Source organism: Myxocyprinus asiaticus, chromosome 45 (genome assembly GCF_019703515.2).
Source record: "Myxocyprinus asiaticus isolate MX2 ecotype Aquarium Trade chromosome 45, UBuf_Myxa_2, whole genome shotgun sequence".
NCBI lineage: Eukaryota > Metazoa > Chordata > Actinopteri > Cypriniformes > Catostomidae > Myxocyprinus > Myxocyprinus asiaticus.
In genome coordinates, this window is record NC_059388.1 from 18386614 (window position 1) to 18414281 (window position 27668).

The 27668-nt window shown below is 42.6% G+C and overlaps 2 protein-coding genes across 3 annotated transcripts in view; one reads left to right on the forward strand and one right to left on the reverse strand.

Moving 5' to 3' along the window:
- LOC127434848 (prestin-like) overlaps positions 1 to 27668 on the forward strand; it is a 230607-nt gene that overhangs the window by 67321 nt on the left and 135618 nt on the right. The gene's annotated exons all lie outside the window — the stretch shown is intronic.
- The window catches only part of LOC127434855 (protein shisa-like-1a), a 65234-nt gene continuing 50890 nt past the window's right edge, over positions 13325 to 27668 (reverse strand). Inside the window, exons 4-5 of one of the 2 annotated variants that reach the window (XM_051687876.1) lie at positions 26357 to 26650; positions 13325 to 17345 (exon numbers count right to left, since the gene is read on the reverse strand). In XM_051687876.1, coding sequence (XP_051543836.1) covers position 17345; positions 26357 to 26650 — 295 coding nt within the window. In that variant the 3' untranslated portion in view covers positions 13325 to 17344. Of the gene's footprint in view, positions 17346 to 26352; positions 26651 to 27668 lie in introns of those variants that run through there. The other variant, XM_051687875.1, reaches the window with a different exon arrangement.

Sequence of the window (27668 nt, forward strand, 5' to 3'; positions counted from 1 at the left end):
ATAGACTATAGAACAATTCTATATAAAACAATAGTGAATTTAAAATCGAAATTTAACGTCTAATGATTAAATGTGTTTTCTAATTTAACGCTGCCCTCTTAAATTCTTTGGCCAGTTCATGAATAATTTATTTGATTTTATATGATTTATTTGAAAGAATTAAAAGAACAGTTTCATGTCTATCCTTGTATTTTTCATCTGGTCGAGGTTGATAAGGGTTTAAAAAAGTAATTAGTAATAACTAATGCAATTACTTTTCAGACAGAGTAATTAGTACAGTAATATAATAACACTAGAAGATGTAATTAGTAGTTAGTAATTAATTACTTTTCTAGAGTAACTTACCCAACACCGTTTATTAGGATCTTTATCATGCATGACAGGCAGATAGTCAATCAAAAGACTCAATCTCTTTATTGTCATTGTACAGGAACAAAAAGATTATCAGTGAAATTCTGTCAATCATTGTTAAGCTGTCACATTTACGTTTGACACTGCAGTTCAAAATTAATTTTTTAGTGCAGTTGTAAATGTAATGGTCCCATCCAGTGTTTTTATCAGCTATGTTGCTGGAGGCACTCAATCAAAATGGAATTTCACAAAGGAGGCATATAGTTCATATGCTTTATTGAATTAATAAAAATCAGAGAGAGAAGTTGTATTCTGTGGCCAACTTTGACCGATCCCCACCCTTTTTTCACCGGAATCATCTTGCCTTGTAGAAGTGATGCACCTCTGAAAATCAGAGTAAGTACTGACAGAAGTTTAATTACACTCACTCTCAATATGAAAGGGATGGATCTCATGATGTTTGATGCTGCTGTACACACAAGATTCAGTCATGTTAAACACTTCGTAGGTGCCCTAATTAAACACAAGGCTACAAGAGATGGTGAATACAGCCTGTACATGTGATTTAATCTCTACTGAGCATCCAGTTGAGCATTAGGATGGACAATATATAACTTATTTAATGTGCATATGTATTAATTCTGGTAGGCCAGCAGTCATCCATACCCATATAAATAAAAAAGTAAGGATGCATCGATGTATCAACTGTCGATGTTCATCGATCAATTCTTGACCAAATTAAAACCCTTGGCATATCGGATTTTAGATCAGCTTCACAGCAGAAGGGAAGGAGAACACAGGGAAGCAGGTTTTTCCAGGCTCAGGTAGGACTTTTAATCGGCCACTTCAATGCTTTACAACTTCACAAACTCATCAGCTTCACAGGCACGTAGTCACTTAAACACATCAGCTTTACAAACATAACAGATTAAACGTAACAGCTTCAGCTTCAGCTTCAGGAGCACCGTGGCCTTCCTTGTGCCAGACTCTCTCTCCTCTACTGGTGGTGTGGCTGCTTATATGCCGCTCTCCCCATGCTCACTGGAATTAGAGACAGGTGTTAAACATAATCTAGCTCAGGTGTAAGCGCCCTTACCGCTTTCTCTCTCTTCGGACGGACGCTTGACCACGCCCCTGCTGCCACATATCCCCACCGCCCGACTCAGGCCGGGGAGACATCCGGCCTGTCTACCCCCTTTCTAGAAAGGAAGTCAGCGACAGCCATCTGCGCTCTCGGTCTGTGGACCACCTTGAACTTAAATGGCTGAAGAGCCAGATACCAACGGGTGATCCGCGTGTTGGTATCTTTCATGCGGTGGAGCCATTGGAGTGGGACGTGATCAGAGCAGAGGGTGAAGTCCCGCCCCAACAGGTAGTACTGGAGAGTGAGGACCGCCCACTGGATGGTGAGACACTCCTTTTCTATGGTGCTGTACTTAGTCTCCCTCAGCGAGAGCTTGCAGCTAATGTACAGCACCGGGCGCTCCTCCCCCTCCACCACCTGCGAGAGCACGGCCCCCAGCCCTCTGCCTGAAGCGTCCATCTGCAAGACAAAAGGGAGAGATAAATCAGGTGAATGTAAAAGCGGCCCCCCACAAAGTGTGGCTTTAACCTGCGTGAATCCCTTTTTCGAATTTCTTTCGGAATCCCCACCCAGGAGATTATTTTGAAGAGTGCCTCCGCAACATTACATGCTGAGATGTTGTGCAGGGGCACTGCTTCCGGATATCACGTTGCATAGTCCACTAGGACCAATACAATGGAAGGGGGCACAATGGTGCTTTTGGGGTGGCCGGCGGATTCACCAGCTGACATTCATGGCAAGCCGCACAACACCTGCGGACATCGCCGCCAATGCCTGGCCAATAAAAATGGGCTATTAGACGGTTTAGTGTTTTCTTTTGCTCTAGATGACCCGCCATGGGATTATAATGAGCTGCCTGGAAATGGTGTTCCGTGGTATTAAGAGCTGGGTTGTATCTTCCTTTGTTTGAGCATCCTGCGTCACTCTATACAACCGCTTGTTTATAATTGCAAAATATGGATATGAAAATGCGACATTCGGCTGGAGTTGTTGACCATCGATCACTCTCACTTGGTCAAAGGCGTGTTTGAGGGTTTCGTTTCGCGACTTCTCCAAAGGGAAATCCCCTTCGGGACATCCCCTGAGGATGGGAGGGACTGTAGCCTCTCCCCCCCTTACGTCATCCTGATGTGGAGCAGACAAAGACGGCCCTGGCTCCGACTCCCCTGCCAGAGCATCGAACATTTCACATCTCATCGCTTTAGTGTAGAACCCATCCGCACATATTCCCTTTAATACATTTCTAAATTCAGGCCAATTAGTCCCCAAAATCTGCGGATGGGTGAGGCGGGAACTAACCGCGGCCTCCACTCTATGTTTTGTTCCCTGAAATTTAATAACAAGGGTCACCACAGGGTAGTTGTGAATATCCCAATGCACACACTTCACCCTCACCGTTTTAGCTGTGCCCAAAGCCTCAAATTGAACCAAGCGTTGGTGGATAGTGGTTTGATTACAACCCGTGTCCACCAATGCTTAGTGAGTACCCCCCTTGACACTTACCAGTATCCAGTATGCTCTGGCCTGGTCGGGGCCAGCCTGCAGAGTGTTGGAGATCCGGACCACTGTAACCAGCTCCATCACAGGGCACTGATCCCGTAAGTGTCCCAGATCTCCGCAACTCCAAAAGGCTGGCCCAGGCGCTACGCCCACACCTGCGTTGGCGGGCACCTCCACCTGAGGGGGAGAGCGGCGGGGCACCGTAGATGTTGGTGGTACCGACCCCCGCGCATGGGGAACTGGCCTCGGTGGTGGGACTCCTCGCTTCCGTGGGGCAGGAATGGGCTCTGGAGAGAGAGCAGAGTGAGAGGGAAGGGGGAAGAGAAAGGGAAAACACAGGGGGAGGGGAGAGAGAGTAGGAGGGCTCTTCCGCCCTCGGGTACGCTGCTATATGGTCCTCTGCCAGTCAGACAGCTTCCTCCAGCAATGCCAGGCGGTGGCACTGGACCAACTCCACCGTTCCTTTTGACAGTTGATGTATCAGCTGCTCCAGCACCACCTGATCGACCACTCCCACGACGTCGCGATCCCCCGCCAGCAGCCATTTTCGGCAGGCGTCTTGGAGCCGTTGGGTGAAGGCAGACGGGTGGCCAGTCTTCTCCAACTTCATGGTCTGGAAGAGCTGGCGGTACTTCTCTGGACTGTGGCCAACCTGCAGCTGGATAGACTTCTTTAGGTCCTCATAGGCCAGGAGGTTAGCCGCCGGCAGTTGTTGTGCCACAAGCTGGGCTTCCCCGGACAGCAACGGGAGGCAGAGATAGCTCAAGCAGAGATTGTTGGTGTGACTGGTGTAGGCCGGCGAGGGACTTGAGGATCTTGGCCAACTGCAAGAACTCCATGGGGCGTACTTTAGGTTCCTGGGTTTCGGCACCAGTGTAGAACAGCTTCACAGCAGAAGGGAAGGAGAACACAGGGAAGCAGGTTTCACCAGCTGACATTCAACTTACCTTTTAATTCTGTCTCATTCTCACGTTAATGCAGAAAAATGTCATAAATGGATTTAACAGTTGTGAAAGTGGCACTTACCAATAGGCTACATGATGAGGGAAACAATCCAAAACACTTTGAAACCAGCAGACTTTGACTTCTGAGATATCGGTATAATATCCATTAATGCTGCATGATTGATTAAATTAAGACTGAAATTGCAATATGGCCTAGTGCGTGTACTAAACCTTAAAAGGCTGTTTTAAACTGCAAAAACAAAAGTAAAAAATGTTTTAGATGTTCAAAATAACCTCCTCCCAACCCCCCACAAAAAATAAATCAATTTTTTGGAATGTTTTTTATCTTGTATATGTGTCTTTCTCTGTGGCTCTCTTTAAAATTTTGCCCTGTCATGTGTTCAACAGATCCAAAGTTCAATGGAAATGATTTATTATTAGCATGGTAAAAGAGTGTTTTTTAAGCATTCCAAAGTAAAACAGTGATCTGATGACCAAATAAGTTAAGTTGCAAAATATCATTATTGTCATCGGCCTATAGTTTTTGTTAAAATCGTTATGAGACAACAATTTTCATATCAGTTAATTCCTATATAAAAGTATAAAAGTTCAGAAACCTCAGTTTGATCTCTAATGTGACTAAAAGGCTAAGTGTTAGTCCAGGTTAATTTGATACTGTAACTTAGGTTTGAGTGGTCCCTTCATTAGCCTTACAAAGCTACAGGCACCCAAATCCATTTATGTTATCTTATTTCACCTCTCATCTCAAACAATCAATTACCTGGCTGAAGAAAGCCCTTAATGCTTTTAGCTGGAAATTGCCTTTGCGCCCATGGAAGCCCAAATAAACCAGATTAGCCAATGGTGATTGAATTCCAAAGGGCTGAGCCCCTGACTGGGACAAATTTCCTCATCTGCCAAACTCCTCCAGCTCTCAGGGCGATAAGTCTGTGTGAACAGCTCACAAACTCTGTCTATGTGTGTTTTGCTTTGTTTCAGAGAAAGGATTTTCTGTTTTCTAGGGTTTTGTTATTGAAGATGAGAAGTGTGAGGATAGAAATATGAGTAATCTAGAATAATATAATGTAGTTTATTATAATTATACTGTGAATGGTAACAAAGCTAATTATATTCAATATTAAATATTATAAACACGTTTTGACTTAAGATTAAAATAATGAGTTGCATGCAAAACATTAGATGATCTTTGATACATTTACATAACAATTAATGAGTCTAGATCTTCATAAGAGGTCTTCAGATTTTTCTTTGGTGCAGAGTATATGAACATTCAATTGGCGATTACCAGAGTATGCCATCTGGAACACCCGTAGTCAGAATAACAATGATTTTAACTGCATATGACATATGAAGCTAATGTAGAAAACAGACTTTGTCTGACCTGGCAGCCATTGCAGTCATGTGTCAATTTGTTCAGCAGGAAACAGAACATGAGCAATCAGTGCCTGAACACATAAACATAAACACACACCTTGACACAGTCACTCTGTAATGTGGCTTGGGGTCACAATCAGTCACTTTACTGGAGGAAACATCAGGTGGCTCAGACAATTGTTGCCCTAGTTGCATATGTTTGTTGGTCCATTTCAAGAGCATTTCAACAGGTGTCGAATGATTTTGTGAATATACTCTGCACCATATTACAGAGGAGAAGGCCATTTGTGAAAAAGACAAAGAGAACTGCTGTTAAGGGACACCACTGAAATGTAATTTAATGGCTCTCAAACTGGGGCAGGTAGTTTATCTCTTTTTTTAGGAAGTCATTAATTCTGATGAAATATTAGAAATAAATACACATACAATCAAACACAATCCCAAAATGGCCATTACCTACATGAGGTGAATGCAACTTCAGTGTATCTGGTGGGCTTTGTGATATTTAATAGCTCTTTTGAGACCATGATGAAGTTTTAATGCATACATAAAGAGCCCAGCCTTGGCTTAATGAATTAATCTGTTTAATGCTAACTTCACCCAAAGAATAGCCTCTTGACTCACCTCAGACAAAAGACGGTGGCAGCGATATAAATAGGCCTTTAATAGATTCATTCATTTTATATGATTTGTTGCCGTGTCGATGTTGAAGTCGTATCCAGGACCTCTAGAACTAGTGATAAATGAAGGTGATTATTTAAGATTTAAAACATTTATATTTTTTCAATCGCAAGTTATAGGACAGTGTGGGCACACAAGACCTGAAAAATCTTCTTCAAATCTTGACGTTTCTCACCTGTGCCACATGTGTTTCTCAGCAGTTTTCTTGTTCTCCTGTTATCTCTTAGGCTTTAATGATGGGAGTCATTCTTTCAAACACTCAGACAGGGTTGGTCTTCCAAGATTGTCAGCTGCAGGCTTTGCCACTTTAGTGGCCTTGGGTTCTATGTTCAGACAGGAAGTTCAGAAATAGCTGGTCACACAAACTCATTTGAGCTCTCTTTCCCCCTTAGAGACAAACTTCCAGCCCTGGAACCAATTAGAGCAGAAGTACTCCCTTTACCAGTCCACCAGAGGCGCCTTGAGCAGGGAGAGCGAGTCAGGTGCCACTGTCGCTTCTCTGGAGTAGTAATCAACAGCACCTCTGTTCTAAGGTGAGATGGAAAGCTTTTGAGAGTGCTGGGTCAGACTCATCTATGTCAGACTGTTGTGTGTGTGAAAGAAGTTTAAAGGAGTCAAGTTGTGAGGAATCACATTTTTCTTGATATTTTGAGAAAATAATTTATCATACTATGAAAGCATAATCTAACTTTCAGAACTCAAAACTTCCGAGAGGAGTCATGTGGCGCCATGCGAGGTTCAGACATGTGAACAGCGAGCTCTGCGCACTTTGCTAGTTTTTAATACTTTTTGTGTCATAAACCAGTGAGATTCGATACACCCTGATCCATAACTGTTCTATGAAGACAATATGTCAAAGAAGTCAAAGTCCTCGGGCTCTGGAGTTATTAAAAGACACTTACGTGCTCAAGCTGATACCCCAGACAGGGCCGCAGACAAGGGACTCAGTTTGGACGGTGTGGAGGGAGAGATTCAGCATCAAATGTTGAGCATGTCGGCAATGCTGGCGAAGGTCATTGCAGACTTGGAGGATCTTGCTGTTATACGTCGATCGATCATGGACATGGAGACGAAGTTCTCTGAGTTGGTTACAAGAATGGGGACGTCGAGAAACGGATCAATTATCTAGAGTCACCGGAGAGGGAATTACTGCTAATCCGCTAGTGACCAAGATAAATTTGGAATGTATTTGGGAAAAGTTGGAAGACTTTGAGAATCGTTATCAGTGAAACAATGTCCGAATTGTTGGAATTCCTGTGAACGAAGAAGGCAGAGATATGGTGAAATACCTAGACGAGCTCTTCCTGAGTCTGCTTGACATAACAGGCCATAAGCTGGAAATCGAGCGAGCTCACAGAGTTCCGGCTTGGAGATCCGCTGAGGAAACTGAACATGCTTTTTTTATTTTTTATTTTGGACTGGTTCTGCTAGTGGCTGGAGTTTGTTTTGTGGAGGAACACACATTCAGATCAGTTATGTGGATGAATCTACATGTCTTAGTGTTTATCCCGCCTATTGGCTGGAGTTTGTTTTATAGATTACACCTGTAATGGTTCCTGGGTAGTAAGTGTTATTTCCTAATTGCTTATACCTCAAAAGTATAGAAAATGGCTATTATTTCCCATAAACTTTGCTTTTGTGACCAGGACAGTGATATTTTGAAATTTACTTATTTTCCAGAACATTCCAGATAGATTCAGTACTGAGTAAACTTGGAGTAACATCTAGAACTTTCTAGAACTTTCTAGTAATATAAATAGTAGTATAAATACAGGGGCCTTAAGCCCACCAGTTCAGTTTAGTTCCAGCTGCCTAAGTGGATACATATCTGTATTTTTCTGAGATGCATCAATGGGCTGCTAGCATCCGGCAGACGCATTTTGCTATGTCTGTGGCCAATTTATCAAGACGAGAGAAGTACTCCGTGGAAGCATCTGCTAAGATGTGTGAGGCTTACAAGGCATATTTCGTCATGCCTGTCGGGGATCAAGACAAACCCTGGCACCTCATTTCACCTGCGAGCACTGCAAAAAAACTCTGGAAGGTAAGATGGACAATTGTTGCTCTGAATTTTATGTTATAAAATTTGTTAATTTTTAAAATTGTAAAAGTTTTTAATTTTAAAATGGTTTACAATTTTCAATGTTATTGAAAAAATATATCATATGTGGAAAATGTTACGAGAATCTCTTACACATTAGTCATGGGTGAAATAAATGTATTTTTGTAGGATGGTACAGAGGGGAAATGAGAGTCATGAAGTTCGCTATCCCAAGAATTTGGCGGGAACCCACTGACCACTCAAGCAACTGCTACTTCTGCATTGTGGACCCTTCCAAATGTCAGACTGGCAAGAATGCACCTGCTATCACGTATCCGGACCTTCCTTCATCCATCGCCCCGGTGCCACACTGCCATAAGCTCCCTGTACCCACTCCTCCGGAGAGAGAGCAGCCGTCTTTAGAAGAGAGCAGCAAGTCAGAGAGCGAGGAAGATGTTGTAGATCCAGATGACAATTTCAGAGGTGGAGTTGAGGAGAGAAACCCATACTACCCCAACCAAAAAGACCTCAACGACTTGATTAGAGATCTTAGTCTCACCAAGTCCAATGCCAAGCTTTTGACGTTTAGGCTCAAGCAGTGGAACTTGTTGGATGAAAGTGTGCAAGTCACAGATCAGAGGAAGCGTCACTAATCTTTTTCTAGCTTCTTCACCTGTCAAGATGGGCTCTGCTTCTGCCACAATGTGACCAGTCTGTTCGAGGCAGTCGGAATCGCCTGTAACCAGAATGAGTAGCACCTCTTCATTGACAGCTCATCCAGGAGCCTCAAAGCCGTGTTGCTCCATAATGGTAACAAGTACCTGTCTCTTCCCCTGGCTCACTCGGTGCACCTCAAAGAGGATTACAACAGCATCAAGACCTTGCTGGATGCCTTGAAGTATGATGAGTACATCTGGGGGCTGATTCTTGAAAGTGATTTACATTATATTCGTAAATTTAGAAAAACTACTCACTTCTAAATCTTTTGTAGTCATTTTTGTATTACTTTAGTATAAATACATGTTAATTTGGATTCATATGTTGTTGTTTTCTGACTTTATGTGAACGAAAAGACACAAATTCGCCCATTTTCTCATTGAAAATAGGTACATTTCTAAATATAACTGTCCTGGTCACAAAAGCAAAGTTTGTGGGGAATAATAGCCATTTTCTATACTTTTGAGGCATAAGCAATTAGGAAATAACACTTACTACCCAGGAACAAAAATTGTGTTACATAGTGTTATTTCTGTTGTGTAATTCTGTCTCACAAAATTTGTATAGAAGCACTGGACTTAAGTAATTTGACAGCAAAGTTATCGTGGGGGTTCTCATAGGTGTGCATGGACTGTTTGAGTTTAGAGGGATGTACACTGGTTGGCGCTGTCGCGCGCAGGGTTAATGCACACGTTTTTCTTTTTTCTGTTTTTTTTTTGTTCTGGGGGAGGTTCGGGTTTGTTTGTTGCTCTAATGTTGGAATGTGGTCTTTATCATTTTGTTTTTGACACACAATCTATTTTTTCTAATATGTAAAAATGTCAAATGTTAATATGAGTGGATTGTCTCTCTCTACATGGAATGTGAATGGGTTGGGGCACCCCATAAAAAGAGGGAAGGTTATTTCTTTTCTTAAATGTAAAAAATATGATATAGTGTTTCTTCAAGAAATGCATCTTTTCCCGCAGGAAGCTGACAAATTTGGGAAGATATGGGGTGGACATGTTTTCTTTAGTGCTGGCTCAAGTAAGGGGAGTCATTACATTGATAAGTAAACATCTATGATTCAAATGTCTCAAACTCAGCAAAGATAAATTAGGTAATTATTGTTTTAGCAGAAATTCAGGGGCAAAGGTTGATTTTGGCTAATATTTACGCACCTAACTTTGATGATCAGGGCTTTTTTATAGATCTTGAAGCGATGTTGCAAGCCGCTGGCACCCCTCATGATATAATTTTGGGAGGAGACATTAATCTCTTGATGGACTCAGTCCTTGATCATAGTGAAGCAAAAGTGTGCAAGCCCTCTAGGGCAACACTGATGCTTCACAGGATGTGTACAAATCTTGGTCTTATAGATATTTGGAGACTTTTGAACCCATCTTGTAGGGACTATACATTTTTTTCATCAGTCCATAAGATTTATTAAAGAATAGATTTTTTTTTTATATCTAAGTCCCTCATTTCATCTGTTGTTGATTGTTCAATTGGAAACATCTTAGTCTCAGATCATGCCCTGGTGTGTTTAGAGGTGTTGCCACATATGGAGATAAGGAAATCATATAGTTGGTGTTTTAATGTATCCCTTTTGCAAAATCCTGAAATCAATGTCTAAATGGAGACCAACTGGACCTCAGTATCCTCTGTGGGTGTGGCTTGTGAGGCACTTAAGGTGGTTCTTAGGGGTCAGATCATACAGTTTGCTCATTCATCAAAAAAATCCAAAACACGGGAACTCGTGGAGTTGGAAGGGAATATTAAAAGAGCAGTGGCAGAGCTGAGAATTGACCCAATTGAAATACAGATATAATACTATTTTGTCATGGAAGATGGAGTTTTGGCTATTAAGGGCAAGACAGTCATATTTTGAGTCGGGGGACAAAGCAGTGAAGATTTTGGCTAGATATATAAAACAGAGAGAGTCTTTTTCTACCATTCCCTCAGTGAAATCTGCTGGTGGTAAAATATTTACCACGGCCATTGATATTAATAATGCTTTTAAAGAATTCTGTCTTGATCTCTATAGTTCCATGTCTTTGTCTACTGATGAAGACATTAGAAATTTCATGGAACCATTAGAACTCCCTAAATTGACTGAGCAAAAAAATTATCTTGATTCTAAGATAAACTTGGAGGAGCTTGGAAAGGTAATTGAGGCCTCCGGGGCCAGATGGTTTTGCCGCTGAATTTTTTAGATCTTATGCTACAGAACTGGCTCCACATTTGTTAAAAGTTTATACGGAATCATTAAAGAATGGAAAGCTTCCGCCATATACAGTATTAATTGGTTTGAATCCGAAACATTGGCTCTGACTGCATACTGCCCAGTAACAGCTTTTCAGCCGGATGCCTTCCAGTGGCCCAAACAGGGCATTAAGTATTTGGATATTTTATTCCCAGAAAATTTGTGTGATTTAGTTTAAGTTAATTTTGACCCTTTAATAAAAAGGTTTTCGAGCGATGTGGGCAGGTGGGCTTCATTACATTTATCTATGATTGGGAAGGTTAATGTTATTAAAATGAATTGTATTCCAAAATTCAACTACCTGCTACCATCTCTCCCTATAGATGCACCCTTCTCTTATTTCAAGCAATTTGATAGCATAGCAAAGTCCTTCATTTGGAATGGTAAACGTCCCAGATTACATTTCAGTAAATTGCATAGGCCGATTGACAAAGGTGGGCTAGGCCTACCTAAGATTTTATTTTATTGTTATGCATTCGGTCTCAGACATTTGGCTCATTGGTCACTTCCACCTGAGAGAGCCCCTCCCTGGTTTTGTATTGAACAGGAAGTTCTTGCCCCTATTTCGCCATTGCAAAGCCTTTCTATCAAACTATCCGGAGAAGTTAAGTTGCACCCTGTTATCTTGCATTTGCACTCGGTATGGACAAAAGAGTCTAGAGTGTTTAATTCAGACATTTATTTAAATGTAGCCTCAAGCATATGGATGAACCCAAAATTACATATTAATGAGTCCCCTTTCTGCTGGTCGGAGTGGATTGTGAGGGAGGTTAATACGCTTGGTGACCTATATGAGAGTTGAGTGTTGAGATCCTTTGAAAATATGGTTCAACATTTTAGGATTCCCAGATCGCAGTTCTTTAAGTATTTACAGCTGTACCATCTGCTCTGCAATATTTTTGGAAGTAGCTTACACCCCCCTAAAGTGGCAGATACTCTGGGAGTGGAGATTTCTGCTTTTGGAAAAGGTCATGAGGCATCAGTGTATTACTCCCTGCTATTTCAGAGTCTGGGGGACGGATCTTCAACTTCTCTTAAGAGATTATGGGAGAAAGATTTAGGCTTGGTATTGGAGGAGGGAGTGTGGACTAGGATTCTAAAAAAACATCAAGTCTACTTATAGAGATGCAAAGGTGCATCTGATGCAATTTAAAATTTTTCATCGAGTCTGTTGGACCCCCTCTAGATTGTATAAGCTTGGTCTTAAAGACACACCCACCTGCTGGAGATGCCAATCAGAAGACGGGGCTCCATGTTTTTTGGGGATGTGTTAAGATCCAAGAATTTTGGTCGAGGGTTCAAAGGTTTATATGCAATGTATTGGACACTCAGTTTTCATTTTGCCCCAGACTCTATATTTTGGGCGCTGGAGCGGTCATTATTACAGGGGATAAGTACATAAGAAATTGGGTCCTAGCCAGTGTCATGGTCAGCAGACAGATCATTCTGAGGGAATGGAGGTTGGCTGGTGTGCCCTCATTTCGGGAGTGGTACACGGAGATGGGCAGGGTGGCTGCGTTTGAGGAAATGTCGGATAGAAGGCTAGGCAACATGGTTTTGTTTGACAAGAAGTGGGGCAGCTATTTAGCCTTTTTAGAAGGCTCTCAGGGAGGGGAAGTGGAGAGAGACATGTAGTTTTGAATGTGTAAGTTGTAACCTTATTGTTTTTAAAGGTATATGTTTTATGTTTTTTTTTTATGTTTCTAAATATTTTCGGTTGATTTATTGTCTATTGTGTGTCATTGTCAATAAATAATTTATGTTTGGGGGGAAGGGTTATAATCCCATATAAATTGATTTTGTAAACTCAAAACTTCTCCCCAGCTCCAAAATGGTTGTTTATCAAAACCAAGGTGCAAAAACAGTCTTGTTCTGAAATCTTTGGATTTCTGACACCAGACTACTGAAAATTTTACATACATAAACCTCATATAGACCCCATTTACACCTGGTATTAAGATGTGTTTAAATAGGATCACTGAAACCACAGATGGATGTGGTCCAGGATGCATGTGACCACATAGCATTTAAGGTGTAAACACTAATCTATCTTGATGTGTCCCAGACAGCATTGAAGTACCACCCACTCACCTGTCAATCAACTACTTAACTAAAAATACACATGGTCTGAGAGAGGATAGAACATGGTCATGAAAAACACAATTTTAACTGTTTTAGCACTCAAGACCTCATTGAATAAAAATTAATAAATAAGGTATGATATGACCCCTTTGACCAAAAATGTGAGCGTAGAAAGAAGCTTTGTTCTCTTTTTATTTATGTTTTGATAGGCTGCATGTGCAAAACAACAGATTAATTAACAAAATAACTTTTATTTAGAGACAAAGAGAGAAAAATCCAATTGACATCTAAAAACACTGTAAAAGATAAATCTTTATTTCTCCCAGATTGTAACAGTAAAAAGTTAACAAGTGCAATTGTTTTAAACCCATAATAAAAACAGAGAGAAGTTTAACAGGTGGATGGCCAAATTACACTTTAACTGAAGTACCAACCACTATCACAGAACAAGGTGCTAGGCATGTACTACAGATTAACTTTAAGGCAATTTATACCAGTATAACTTATAACTCCAAAACATAATGTGTCTCTCTTCCCTTCACGAGGGGATAACTATTAGATTCATCTTAAATAATTAAACATGATCACAACATTTTCTCCTCTATACACGACACACTTCAGCACAATGCTGCTTGTTATTGTAGGAGAATACTCACAGTCTAACAGTGGCTACTGTTACCTATGACTAGTCAATTTCAACTCAGTGCACAAGTTCAATAGGCATAAAAATGATGTTGCTGTATTTCTACAATGAAGTGAGGCATGTGTCTAAAGATCTACACTTCATAAAGAGATACCACTTGTCAAGTTTTTTCTTTCGTAAGGCCATGACACATTTACTGTATATCCATTTGTGGAAGGTGCCTTGTTTTGTGACAAGTAGGCTAAAAAAGGCCTTATATCAACCCCTACCCCTACCCTTTTTGAGTCTGTAAGGCTGATCAGTTTGTCAGGCACAAAGTGGGACACCTTACATATACTGACCAAATTTATCTTAATACTTCTCCTTTATTATCTATTGCTTTATGCAGAAATAATTTTCGCCCACCCAAATTTCAGTAATTTCAAGTGTTTCAACGTTGAAGTATGAATGAAGTAATTCATCGTAAAATAATGCAATTTCCTGGAAACTGCATGAGCAAATTCCAAATCATGTTTAATCCAAAGCAACTTTTCATCATCTTATATGATTTAAATGAATAGAGCACAACAGTCTGGTTCTGGAAGTAAAAGTCCCATACATTTTTTCCATAGACTAATTGATTTTCAACAATAACTCATAAATCTTTAATAACAGCCCTACCTTGAGCTTCAAGGTTGTTTTTCGATGGTATATGCTTCCGTTGAAGCCTTCTGGCTGTGTTATTTCAACTTCATCACAATCATGTTTAATGGCAATATTCATGGTAAACAACTACAGTACATTACCCATAGTACAGCAGAGAAAGATTGACCAATCAGAGAACTGTGGCCAACGAAACCTGCTAAACATGCCTCGAGCAACCATCCACTCCCGTGACGCACAGTGAATCATCCTTAAACTACTTAATGTACACTACCGGTCAAAAGTTTTGAAACACTTAACCGAAATGTTTCCCATGCTCTTAAAAATATTTTGATCTGAAGGCGTATGCTTAAATGTTTTAAATTAGTTTTGTAGACAAAAATATAATTGTGCCACCATATTAATTTATTTCATTATAAATCTCAAATGTAATAAAAAAAAAAAAGTTTTAGAAATTGATGACTTGGACCAAATAATAAAGAAATGGAGCCAATAAGTGCCCAACATAGATGGGAACTCCTTCAATACTGTTTAAAAAGCATCCCAGGGTGATACCTCAAGAAGTTGGTTGAGAAAATGTCAAGAGTACGTTTCTGAAAATTCAAGGCAAAGGGTGACTTCTTTGAAGATGCTAAAATATAACACAGTTTTGATTTATTTTGGATTTTGTTTAGTCACAACATAATTCCCATAGTTCCATTTATGTTATTCCATAGTTTTGATGACTTTACTATTATTCTAAAATGTGAAAAAAAATTATAATAAAGAACGAGTAAGTGTTTCAAAACTTTTGACCGGTAGTGTATCTATTTGTACATATTGTAATATTTTGCAATAAACGTAAAATATATTGTTTCTATACTTATAATCAACAACCTAAAATCAATAGTTTTATACACTGCCTGGCCCAAATAATTCATTTAAATTAGCTTTGATTACGGCGCACATTCGTTGTGGCATTGTTTCGACAACCTTATGCAACATCACAACATTTATTTCCATCCAGTGTTGCATTAATTTTTGGGCCGAGATCTTGTATTGATGACGGGAGAGTCAAACCACTCCGTAGAGTCTTCTCCAGCACATCCAAAAGACTTTCAATGGGGTTAGGGTCAGGACTCTGGTGGCCAACTCATGTGTGAAAATTATTCCTTATGCTCCCGGAACCACTTTCACAATTTGAGCCCGACGAATCTTGGCATTATCATTCTGGAATATGCCCGTGCCATCAGGGAAGAAAAATCCATTGATGTGATAACCTGGTCATTCAGTACATTCAGGACGTCACCTGACTTCATTTTATTGCTGCATAATGTTGCAGTGCCTAGACCTGACCAACTGAAGCAACCCCAAATCATAACACTGCCTCCAGAGGCTTGTACAGTGGGCACTATGCATCACTTCATACACTTCTCTTCTTACCCTGATGCGCCCATCGCTTTGGAATAGCGTAAATCTAGACTCATCGGACCACGTGATCTTTTCCATTGCTCCATAGTCCAGTCTTTATGCACCCTAGCAAATTGTAGTTTTTTTTTTTCGATTAGCCTCACTAACAAGTGGCTTTCTTGTGGCTACATAGATGTTAAGTTCCAATCCTGTAAGTGCTCGTCGCATTGTGCATGTGTAAATGCTCTTACTTTCACTATTAAACACAGCCATGAGTTCTACTGTTGATTTTTACAATGTGACTTCAAGAGTTTTAGTGATCTCCGATCATGATCATTCAAGATTTTTTTCTGACCACATTTCTTCCACGAAGCTGACGGTTCACCACTAACCTTCCAGGTTTTATTAATGCGTTGGACAGTACTTAACCTAATTCCAGTGATTTCAGCAATATCCTTGGTTGTTTTCTTTGGTTGATGCAGGCCAATAACTTGCCCCTTCTGAAACACAGAAACATCTTTTCCATGACCACGGGATATGTCTTCCGACATGGTTGTTTAAGAAATGAGAAGCTACACACTGCATCAGTTAGGGTTAAAAGAATTGTTGCCAGCTGAAACATATTAATCACTGCAATAATGATCCAATCATAGGCTCAAAAGTATCTGCTAATTTATATCCAAGTGGCAACTTTTTTTTTTGGCCAGGCAGTGTATATTCCCATCATTTTAAATGACAATCATGCGCAGTGATTCATGGGATTGTAGTTCGTGCCCTCATGAAAGACGGTAAGTACACAGTCTTGTATCTTTGTCTTTTTGTACAATTTTCAAATAGCCTACTTTTTTGCTTTAAAATAAAGTTGTGATTTACCTCGGAGCTGGTTGGTTTAGTTCATGGCTTACAACTCATTAATTAAGGATTTTATGAAAAGTCTATGGGAAACATTAATGGGAAAAATACTTCCAGAACCCAGATGGCTGAATAAGTAGGCGGGCATTGTTTCGCTCTATTGCTATTTAAAAAGGATTTATGTAATCCCGTTGGGTTAACTTTCACTTATATCAGACTAGTAATTTTCCTTTTTCTTTGATGAGCTCTCCCACGTAATGTGATCAAAATTGTGCAACCGTGGTGACAACAATAAATAATCCTTTCCGCTACTTCAAGAAAAACCAACCAATGGCTTCACAGCAGTGCAAACAAGACACATGTTCTAGAGAGATATATGGTGATGAGAGTCTCTTCTCTCTCTTTTGGTAAAGTCATATTCCCTGCATCTAAATCCTAATTCCCAAAATGACAAGGCAAGGTAGTGGGTGTAATAGACAACAGTCTAATTAAAAGTCCTTTGACAGTTGCTGGAGAGAAATTCAGCTAGTAGAATATGCCGCCTCTGATTGGTGAGAGAAGCATGTTTCCAGCTGTCAATGGTGGATGCTCAGTCTCAGCATCAGCATGTGGACAGAATGCCATCCAGCATAGCTGCAGAAGTTAGCGGCCACAGTTTGTGACACAAATGCAGATGGGGCCAGGAAAGAGTCTCCAAACTAAACCTCCATTTTCTCTGGTTGTTTCTCCCCAGCTTTCTCTGTCATACTAAGAATATCCATGTGATCAAAGCTGAATATCTAGAGAAAAAGGGAGAGAGAAGATTAAGATTAAAATTTAAATATACTCTTCACAAAACTTCCACAAATCCATCCAATCAGTATATTCATGTTAAAAAGATCTATAACTGTGACACATTCACAAGAGTGACTCAGTCATTGGAACCTCTAATTTAACTTCTAATAATAAAACTTTTAAATATTAATTACTTACAGAGTATAATCTGAATACTTCAGAATACAGATAAATTCAAAGCATGCATTTCTGTCAGTGATGTATGGTAATCTTTAAAGGAATAACAGGAGCTCTCAGTGGAACAGATGTGTTGATTAAGCCCTTGTGGATGTTATACTATAATCAGACAACAGCTCTGTAAGAGCCATGGGCAAGTCGGAGCATGATCCAGCCCTGCATTCACAAACAATCTCAAATCACATCTCAATCTGTTCATACACTGATCTACATCAATCATAGTGAGACGAGCATCCTCAATTAGACTCTGGATTGCTAAAATATTTACTTTTGGAAAACAGTTTTATCCAAAAGCAACTTACAGTGCATTCAAAACATGTATTTTTTAAGTATGTATATTCCTTGGGAATCAAATCCATAACCTTGGCATTGCTAGTATCTATAATGCTAAACAAGTGTAGCTACAGGCAGCATATATCTGTAGAAGCCAGAATCACACAACTCAGAGTTTCTCCCCAAAATACTTTCAAGATAAACCATAAAGGTCAATATACTATCATTTTGGAACTTCACTTCACCTCTGTAAGCTTAATTTTCTCCATCACAAATATAAGCTGATGCACTTATGTGATAGAACAGTGTTAATCAAACACACTTGGAAAAAGGACACTTAAATAATCTTAGCTTTAAGTGTTTCTAAGTGAATGTCCATCTTGGAAGAACGGTCACTTAAGTTCTGTCATCCTCGATTTGAGTTGTACATCTTGCAAAGGGCATAAACACTTGAATCCTTCAGCCACTTGAGTGAGTCTTGTTAGCCTCATAAATGGAAATGTCTGATAAAGACAGAACATTTAATCAAGCCATTCCTACAGACTATTCCAGTTTGTAATGATGAATGCCTGGCTCCAACCGGCTGGCCAATTCTTAACCTCCTCTAGATGTGGTCAGATTTTCAAGAATTTAGTCTTAGTAAAAGTTTAGGCAATGTCTAAAGCTTTGGCCTACTTTAGAGAAGAAGCTGTCTGCACAGAGCCCAATGCTCATTTATAATGTATTACAGAATGCTTTTAAGCAATGTAGGCCAGGAGCACAGACAGGTTTGTTGGTCTTGGAGAAACCGCCTCTAAGGAACATACCGCTGTTCAGGCAGAGAGTTGAAATGTGTCTGGTTCACACACAGGTCTTCCCTAACTCCACAGGCCTCCTGGAAAATACTCAAAATAGAACACTCTAGATTTAATAGTAGAACCTAAAAACTTGAAAATTAATTAAGACCCTATGAAATGGTTTCATGAGCATGAGTTTCATTGTGCTGATGTATTTCTCAATGAAACAAAAAATTGAGGTGGGACATTAAAAAGGGCTTGTCTCTTTTTTAAACTATAAATAGCTTTTAGTTTACATCACAGCCCAGCAAAACCATATCTGACAACTTGTAACAGTGACAAAAGCAATGGAGACACTTTCAAAATGAATAAATACCAGCCCCTTCACATTGCAACCAGTTGATGTTTGTGAAAGGAAATTAAATATGGGTGTTGGCGCAACAGATGACACAGACAAATCATGATTTGCTACTTGTTATTGCTAGTCAGAGACAGGTGGCATTTACTATTTAGGGGAATGGTTCGTTCTCATTCTAGAGAGTATTTTATTGACAAATATTTGTATATACCAGTGCACACAAGACAAGTCACTGAATAGATTTGATCTATTTTCCCAGAAGAGAGAGACTGTGAATTTCAAATTTGTTTATCTACTTTGTGTACTTCTAGTATGGTTCATTTAAACTTTTAGGAGTACACTAGCATAAAGATGATCTCAAAATTAACAGCATGGACTAAAGGCTAATTTTGATTTCATTGGCACAAAAAAAAAAAAAAAAAGAAAGAAGAGGAAAATAGTACTAGAGTATTAAAAGCTACTCCGATAGACAGACAAAAGCATTGTAATATGTGTGTGTGAGAAAAGTCTTTCGGTACTTTGTCTAATTCCAAACCAAACCCTGTGGGTACAGGAGCAAAGACAGTGGTGAGTCACGTCACACTGAGATATTTACACAAGATGAGAGCTGCCCTCTGTGTGAAATACAAAAATATATCTGGGCACACTGGTTTTCCTCCTCTTCACTCCACAACCCCTGAGAGATGATTGTTTTGGGAAATGAGGCAGAGACGTTCTAGTGGGAAAAATTCTGAGATGTTCTAAACAGTTGTTGACATTCAGATACAAATATCAGTTTTCTGTGAATGGAGTCTGTTTTAGAGGAAAATAGTTAAATTAATGCTTTTGAAATTCAGAGGGCGAAGGCTCTCGGTATGAAAGGTAAATTGAATGGCTTGTCATTTTAAAACAATGCTTACTGCTACACTCCATTACAAAATGAAAAGTGAGCCTTGGCTTAGCGTAATGTGTCCAATTCTGGGTTTTTACACTTTCTAATTGGCTTAAAGGCTTGTTTTTAAAGCAGAGGTGCAGATTCTAGCTGAAAAAATAGCTTACCACCTCATTTTTGTTAAATTCATGTTGAAGATGCAATAATGCATGTGTCATCACCTAGCAATTGTGATTTTAACTGTAATTTCAAAGCCCTTAGTCTCCACAAAAACTTTGTTTCTACTACTTTTTCTTTTTTTTTTTTAAACTGGGATCTGCAAACCCAATATCTATGCTATCTGGAACCATGATGAGGACTCAAAAATACTCAAGCAATTCAATCACGGAAGCTACAGGAACTCAATCTTTGCTCGGCACTCATTGAGAATTTGTGTGTAATTATTACCAGATCGATTCTTTCTTATGCAATTCCATGAAAAATGACATAAGAGACAATTTATTCAGTGACACTTTGTGGAAGAATAAACTATTTGGTATGCTGCTATAACAAGGTAAAAGGGAAAGGAAGAGGCGAGAACCGGACGAAGTGTACTTGCGTAGCCCCCAAGGCCAGCTGTGCGCCAAGGCATCCGTGCTGAGGGGGGCCTCGGACAGGGAGTACCACAGGGGACAGTGAGAGGAGTCTTGGGAGGCGAACAGGTCTACCTGTGCCTCCCTGAATCTCTCCCAAATCAGCTGGACTACGTGGGGGTGAAGTCTCCACTCCCCGAGGAGCATTACCTGCCATGAGAGTGCGTCTGCTGCACGGTTGAGGGAGCCCGGAAGGTGAGTGGCTCGCAGAGACTTCAAGGTCTGCTGACTCCAAAGGAGGAGGCGGCGGGCGAGTTGCGACATGCGATACGAGTGTAAGCCGCCTTGGCAGTTTATGTATGCTACGGTCGCTGTGTTATCGGTTCGGACCAACACATGCTTGCCCTGAATCAACGGCCGGAGCCTCCTCAGGGCCAGTGATACTGCCAGCAACTGTAAGCAGTTGATGTGCCATTGGAGTCGGGGCCCCGCCCAGAGCCCCGACACTGCCTGCCCGTTGCACACTGCGCCCAAGTTCGAGGCGTCTGTCATGACCACGACGCACCTTGAGACCTGCTCTAGGGGAAAAAAGTCTGACCAAGAGCTAAAAGTCTGACGGCACTGTGGCGTGATGGTCATATACCGGATGCCGTGGCGCCATGCCCACCTTGGAACTCGAGTCTGTAGCCAGTGCTGAAGCGGTCTCATATGCATCAACCCGAGGGGGAGAACTGTCACCGAGGATGCCATATGCCCCAGGAGCCTCTGAAATTGTTTCACTGGCGCTGCTACCACAGGTCAGCACTGACTGAGCACGTTTGGTCATAAGAGGTGCCCTGAGAGCGACCGAGTCCAACTCCATTCCGAGAAAAGAGATGCTATGCACAGGGGAGAGCTTGCTCTTCTCCTAGTTGACCTGAAGCCCGAGTCGGTCAAGGTGCTGAAGCACAAGATCCCTGTGTGCATACAATAGATCTCGCGAGTGAGCTAGGATTAGCCAATCGTCGAGATAATTGAGAATGCGTATGCCTTTCTCCCTTAGCGGGGCCAGGGCAGCCTCTGTGACCTTGGTAAAGATGCAAGGGGACAGGGACAGACCGAAGGGGAGGACCTTGTACTTGTATGCTCATCCCTCGAAAGCAAACCGAAGAAAGGGTATGTGTCAAGGAAGGATTGATATGTGAAAGTAAGCGTCCTTCAGGTCGATGGCCGCGAACCAATCCTGATGTCGTACTGACGCCAGGATGTGCTTCTACGTTAACATCCTGAACGGAAGCCTGTGTAAGGCTTTGTTCAGGGCACGCAGGTCCAAGATCCCCCCTCTCTTGGGCACAATAATATAAGGGCTGTAGAAGCCCTTGCACAACTCTGCTACGGGGACGGGCTCTATTGCTTCCTTCGCCAGAAGGGTGGCAACTTCCGCCCAAAGGACGGAGGCACCCTCGCCCTGCACCGTAGTGGAGAGGACGCCACTGAACCGGGGTGGGCATCTGGCGAACTGGATCATGTAGCCGAGGCGAATCATCCTGATGAGCCACTGTGAGTGGCTGGAGAGCCGTAACCAGGCCTCCAGTCTCCGTGACAGCGGCGCCAGGAGGATGACTGGACTTACCGTGCCCGGGCAGGGTGGTTCGCGGCAAGGCAGAGCAGGTGCCCCACCTGGAAGTCAGCCCAGGGGGGACGTGCTGCTCTGCAAGCCCGCAACGGTGGCCGGTGACTGGGGCGGGCGAGCGGCCCCAGAGACCAGCACACTTACCTGTGTGACCGGAAAGACTTCCAGCACCTGGCCATTGCGAGTGCACTGGCCCAGGGAATGAGGAAACTGCTCTTTTATTAACCATGTGGGTGCCGAGGCCCAGAGGGCACTCGGCAATGTCATACTCACCACATGCAGGCCCAGGGGCGATGGTGGGGCTAGCTCTATTTCTCCAGCATCTTCAAAGTGCGAGACGCATCATCATCATATTACACGCTAGATGTCCCGGGCCAGACTGGTCAGGAGCGGTCACCTCATCCCTGGTCAGGACCGCCTTGAAGCCTGTCTGGGGTTCTTGGGGGCTGGCTGATGGGCAGGTGGAGCCAACTTCCTGTGGGAGGATCTTTTACTCTGAGGCCAGTGTGCGGGCACCGATGGTATAGGAGCCGAGGCCAGCACCGCAGGGGAACGGCTTTGGCGAGAAGCAGACAGGGTGCGGGACCTCGGTTGCCTGAAGGCAGCCGGGTCGTGCCGCGGCAGGATGTGTTTAATTGCCTTGGTCTGCTTTCTCACCGTCGAGAACTGATGGGCGAAATCCTCAATGGTGTTGCCAAAAAGTCCCCCTTGGGAGATGGGCGCATCAAGAAAGCGGACTGTCTCGGCATCACACATCTCCGCAAGGTTGAGCCACAGATGCCGCTCTTGGACCACAAGCATGGACATCATCTGCCCAAGGGCGCGCGCTGTGACGCAGTGCGCAGTTCCTGCATCAGCCCTGGGTTGGTCCTACCCTCATGCATGTCTTTTAGCGCCTTGGCCTGGTGGACCTGCAGGTTGGCCATGGCGTGCAGGGTGGAAGCAGCCTGACCCACGGCCTTGTAAGCCTTCGTCATTAAAGAGGAAGAGAACTTACAGGCCTTGGAAGGGAGCCTTGGTCGGTCGTGCCAGGTGGCTGCGCCCTGCGGGCATTGATGCACCGCTATGGGGTGCTCTACCTGGAGAAGCTCGACATATCCCTTAGCTGCTCCGCCGTTGAGGGTAGTCAGAGTGGATGATCCCGCGAAGCATGTACGGGCAGTAAAAGGTGCCTTCCATGACTTCGTTAGCTCCTCGTGCACTTCCGGGAAGAAAGAGCCCAGAAACCAATCATCCAGCCACGAACGCTCAGGGCAGGGTGGAGGGTTCCACTTCAGCCCGATGTTCGCAGCCGCCTGGGCAAGCACGGCTGCCATCTCAGTGTCCGACTCATCCTGTGCTCTACCGGGAGAGATAACAGCCACATCCAGTAGCACAAACGCGGAAAGACATCTTTAAAAAGATGGCAAGCGTTTGCGCGTGCTCTTTTTAGAAGGAAATATACTCTTATATACTCTTTTAGCACCTGCAGACTCAGGCTGCCGAAGCGCCCAATGGAAACACAGCACTCAACCGTGTGAAGGTGACCACTGATATGCGGTATAATAATCCAGCTGCGTAGCAAAGGGTGAGATGACAAACACATAAGCATTCAGCTCCAAACAAAAAATCTGAATTAGTGATGCACGCCATCTCCTTTTATACCCGTATGTCCGGGGCGGAGAGTGGCATGCAAATTCCACTCGCCAATTTTCATTGCCGTTTTCTGTTTTAAGCAAAGGTGATTGGGGCTCTCAAGATCGAACCCCTAGTGTCACTACATCGACACAACATCGAGTAAGTGACAGACAGGGAACTCAATATTACACACATTGGGTTTGGGATAATCCTTCAATCTACCTGCTACTGTACTTCTGCAAATTTCAGAATTCTGACATTTGGAACACTTGGAAAATAATTTGAAGAGTCAGCTAGCTGGAAGAGAATCTTGACAGTAGACAGTCTATGGGAGGACAGAGGGAGGCATTACATTTTAAATTATCTCTTGCCAACAGCATACAGGTGCAGGACTTTAATTAGAAGCACCTGCACAACACACATATTAAGATCAACCAGGCAGAAAGTGACAGCTAGAATCACATGAACTCAATCACATTTTAAATTGCATTGTTAGATTTTATGTGTAAATTGTTGCACTGAGATTGCTCTCTTGTATTGAGAGTGGACATGCTATATAATTTATGGTTGAAGTTCAAGGTGTTAAATATATTACATTTGGCAGATGCTTTTGCTCAAAGTGAGTTACGGTGCATTTAAAGTACAGTATGTAATTTTTCAGTATGTGCGTTCCCTGAGAATCAAACCCATGACCTTGCTGATGATAGCACCATGCTCTACCAATTGAGCTATAAAGTGAAGAACCCGATAAAATAACTCCTGATAAAGTGTAGCTGCTTCACTACATATTTAGTTGGGCTGTAAAAAACTTGGATCATGAATGCAGACTTCAGAGAAACAGTATTTCAACTGTTATATCTGACCATATTAAATGAACCGTATCCCCTAAAATTATTTTGGAGCCTGCAGATGAAAAACCTGACAAATGTATTGCAGCCATGCATCTGTCTTATCTCTGAGCTGCGAGAGCTCTATTTCTCCAGCATCTTCAAAGTGCGAGACGCATCATCATCATATTACACGCTAGATTCCACTCGCTTGCCTCCAGACATTCCAGTCTAAGCTGACAGGCAACATGATGGAACATTTGTAAGGGGAGGGCCGAGGAGTGAACAGAAAGCTCATTGGCTCATTTCAGAGTGCTCTACTTTTTTAAAGTGAAAAGCAATCAATAATCAGATAACTAGCACCAACAATAACGGCAACCCTAGAACATGCACTGAGAGCAGATCTGCCCTCTTGACTCCATGTGGGCAAAGCTGCAAAGGGTTTGGTTTGGCATGGGTTTGAATTGGATGCCAAGGGTCGCTGTGTTAAGGTTATGTCAGGCAACAGCAAGTGACAGCAAGAGATGCAACAGATGGCAGAGCAAATGCTGAGCCAGATTAGCCATGTGAGACAGGCCCATGTGGCCAACATCTGCCATTGGTAGATGTTGCCCCTTCACTCTCATCTGAAACAATTTCTGACATGTCTGAGTAGTTCCTCTGGTTGAGCCAAGAATTTGCACTGGAGACACTGTTCTTTGAACAGTTTAAAACAGGGTTCCTCAATAGCCGGCCCACGGGCCACATCCGGCATGCGAGGGACAAATGTTTGGCCCGCGCTAAAGCCGAAAATATACTTTGGTCAGACTCCCGTGATGCAAATTTCGTCATCAGCAGAGTGCCCGAGCACTGAACGCGTGCAGCCCGATTTTTCTAACCACACGTCTTTGAATGCTTTGCCATAACATCAAGAGTGGTGGCCCTTGGCTATTTATTGTTGACAGAATTGTGCCCTTGGTGAAAACTAATTGGGGAACCCTTGTTTAAAAGGTAATCTTTCACCCTAACCATGTCTCATCAGCTGTGTTGTGCATTCTGTAGCTGGTATCTGCTTGAATCATAAAATACTCATTGTGAACAAGGAATTTCTGCCAAATGTTGAGTATAGAAGCACATCAGTTGTTCTTTAAACATCTGTTACACAAGGTTTTAAGATGTTTCTTCGAACAGGGTGTAGACATCACATACGAACAGTTTGTCTCACAGTCTTTAGGATGGATAATGTGTGAATGACTCTTGAATGAGGAACATGACAAGCACGCTGAAAGTCTTTAGTCAGATATCCTGTCCTTTCACATTTCTTTTTTGGTTGATGTGCCCAAATTGATCCTATTAAACTCTACATGATCCATTTAAAACTTGAATGAAATCCACTGGTAAATAAAGAGCCAAGCAGGCAACTGTGTGTTTCAACGTGAGAGTTTACAACTATATATTTTTACTATATTTACTATATTTTTTTCAACTACATTTTCTAAAGATAATGAGTGGTGCTTACCAGTGTAAAACATCTAAAGAGCCATCTCCCAAATCTACTATGATATTTTGGTCTCTCGATAAGGTCCAGGTATATGGAATTTTTCACCATCTTTATCATCCGCAAGTGAGATCACTTAGAAAAGTAATAGCAAACCTTTCGTCAACAAACCACAATATTTAAGGTATTATTCATGTCCATTGCACACAAACACTGCAGGATGAGTTATACAATGTAGTTTAATACTTGGGGTTAGCGGTTTGTTCAAATCTCTATACCTTCTTACAAGCAAATGTAATAGTAATGCTTGCTTTTGAAATAGCATTTAAATGTAATTCAGTAAATAGTATTTGTTAATTTAACTGGCAGGTCTCCCTAATGTTCCAAGAGACTCACCAGGCTGTAGAGGTCTGGAAGGTCAGGAGCGTTGGGCTCTGTGCCTCCCCTCTCAAGCTGTGCCTTGGATGGTGGTGCTGACTCAGGCCTGATCCCATGTTCTGTTCACCCTCCTGAGCTGCACTGTGCCATTGACTCCTGGCCTGTTTGAGCCATCGTCCACCCAGCCCCCATTTCTCAAGATACACCCGACACAGCTCGTAGTTCATGGCTGAGTAGTACAGGAAGTCCAAAGCAAGAAGGACCATGACAAAAAAGCCATAAATCCACACACCAATGAGGGCAGTGTAGTTACTAAAGCAACAGGAACAAGGACAAAGAGAGAGAAAAGCAAGTTAATGGCAGCTAGTCAGTGACATTGCATACAATTGCTTGCTAGGGATTGGCAGTATGACATTATATACCATGTGACGGTGGAAATGTAGAGATTTTGCAATGTCGTTTAGATTGCTGCGGGCAGGACCGCTGTAACAGATGAAGGACGGGCAAAGAGGAGGCGGGAACCGGCTGAACAGTCAACGTAAAGTTTATTATCAAACTCAACATTAAATAAACATAAACAAACACACACACATGCAGCGCGGCCGCGTGTGTCTCTCTCTCTAACTGGCGTCTCCGGCCCCCCTTTTTCCTCGCTCTCCCGCTGATAAGCTGGTTCAGCGCTGGCCGTGCACCCTCACGGCCCGGCCATGCCCTCCTCCTCGTCACACTCCTCCCCCGCCCTATTCAGGCCGGGGCGCCACCGGACTGACCTACTCCCCCCCCCCATCTCTGGAGGGGAGATGCTGCCCTTCCGGCCATTCTGTCAGCCGGTGGTCCACCCCGCCTCCTGGGAACCTGGGGGAGAGACAAGGGGAGGCGTAGGGAGAGGGAAAGGGTGAGCGGGAGACACAGAGAGAGATAGATGAGAGGGAGAGAGAAAAACTTGCTCGCCGGTCCCCGGACACGCTGTCGCCCGGTCCTCAACCGCTGGCGGACAGAACTGCTCCTCCCCTTCTCGATGGATGGCAGTGGTTGCTCCTGCTCTCGGCGGCCAGCAACGACCCCTCCGTCCCCAGGCAGATGGCCGCGGCTGCTCACCTGGCGGATGGCAGCGATGAAGACTCCGCGACAGCGCATCCCTCCTCCCTCCCATGTTTTGGCACCACTGTAACAGATAAAGGATGGGCAAGGAGGATACGGGAACCGGCTGAACAGTCAACGTAAAGTTTAATATCAAACTCAACATAAAACAAACACACACACATGCAGTGCGGCCGCGTGCGTCTCTCTCTCTCAAACTGGCATCTCTGGCCCCCCTTTATCTCACTCT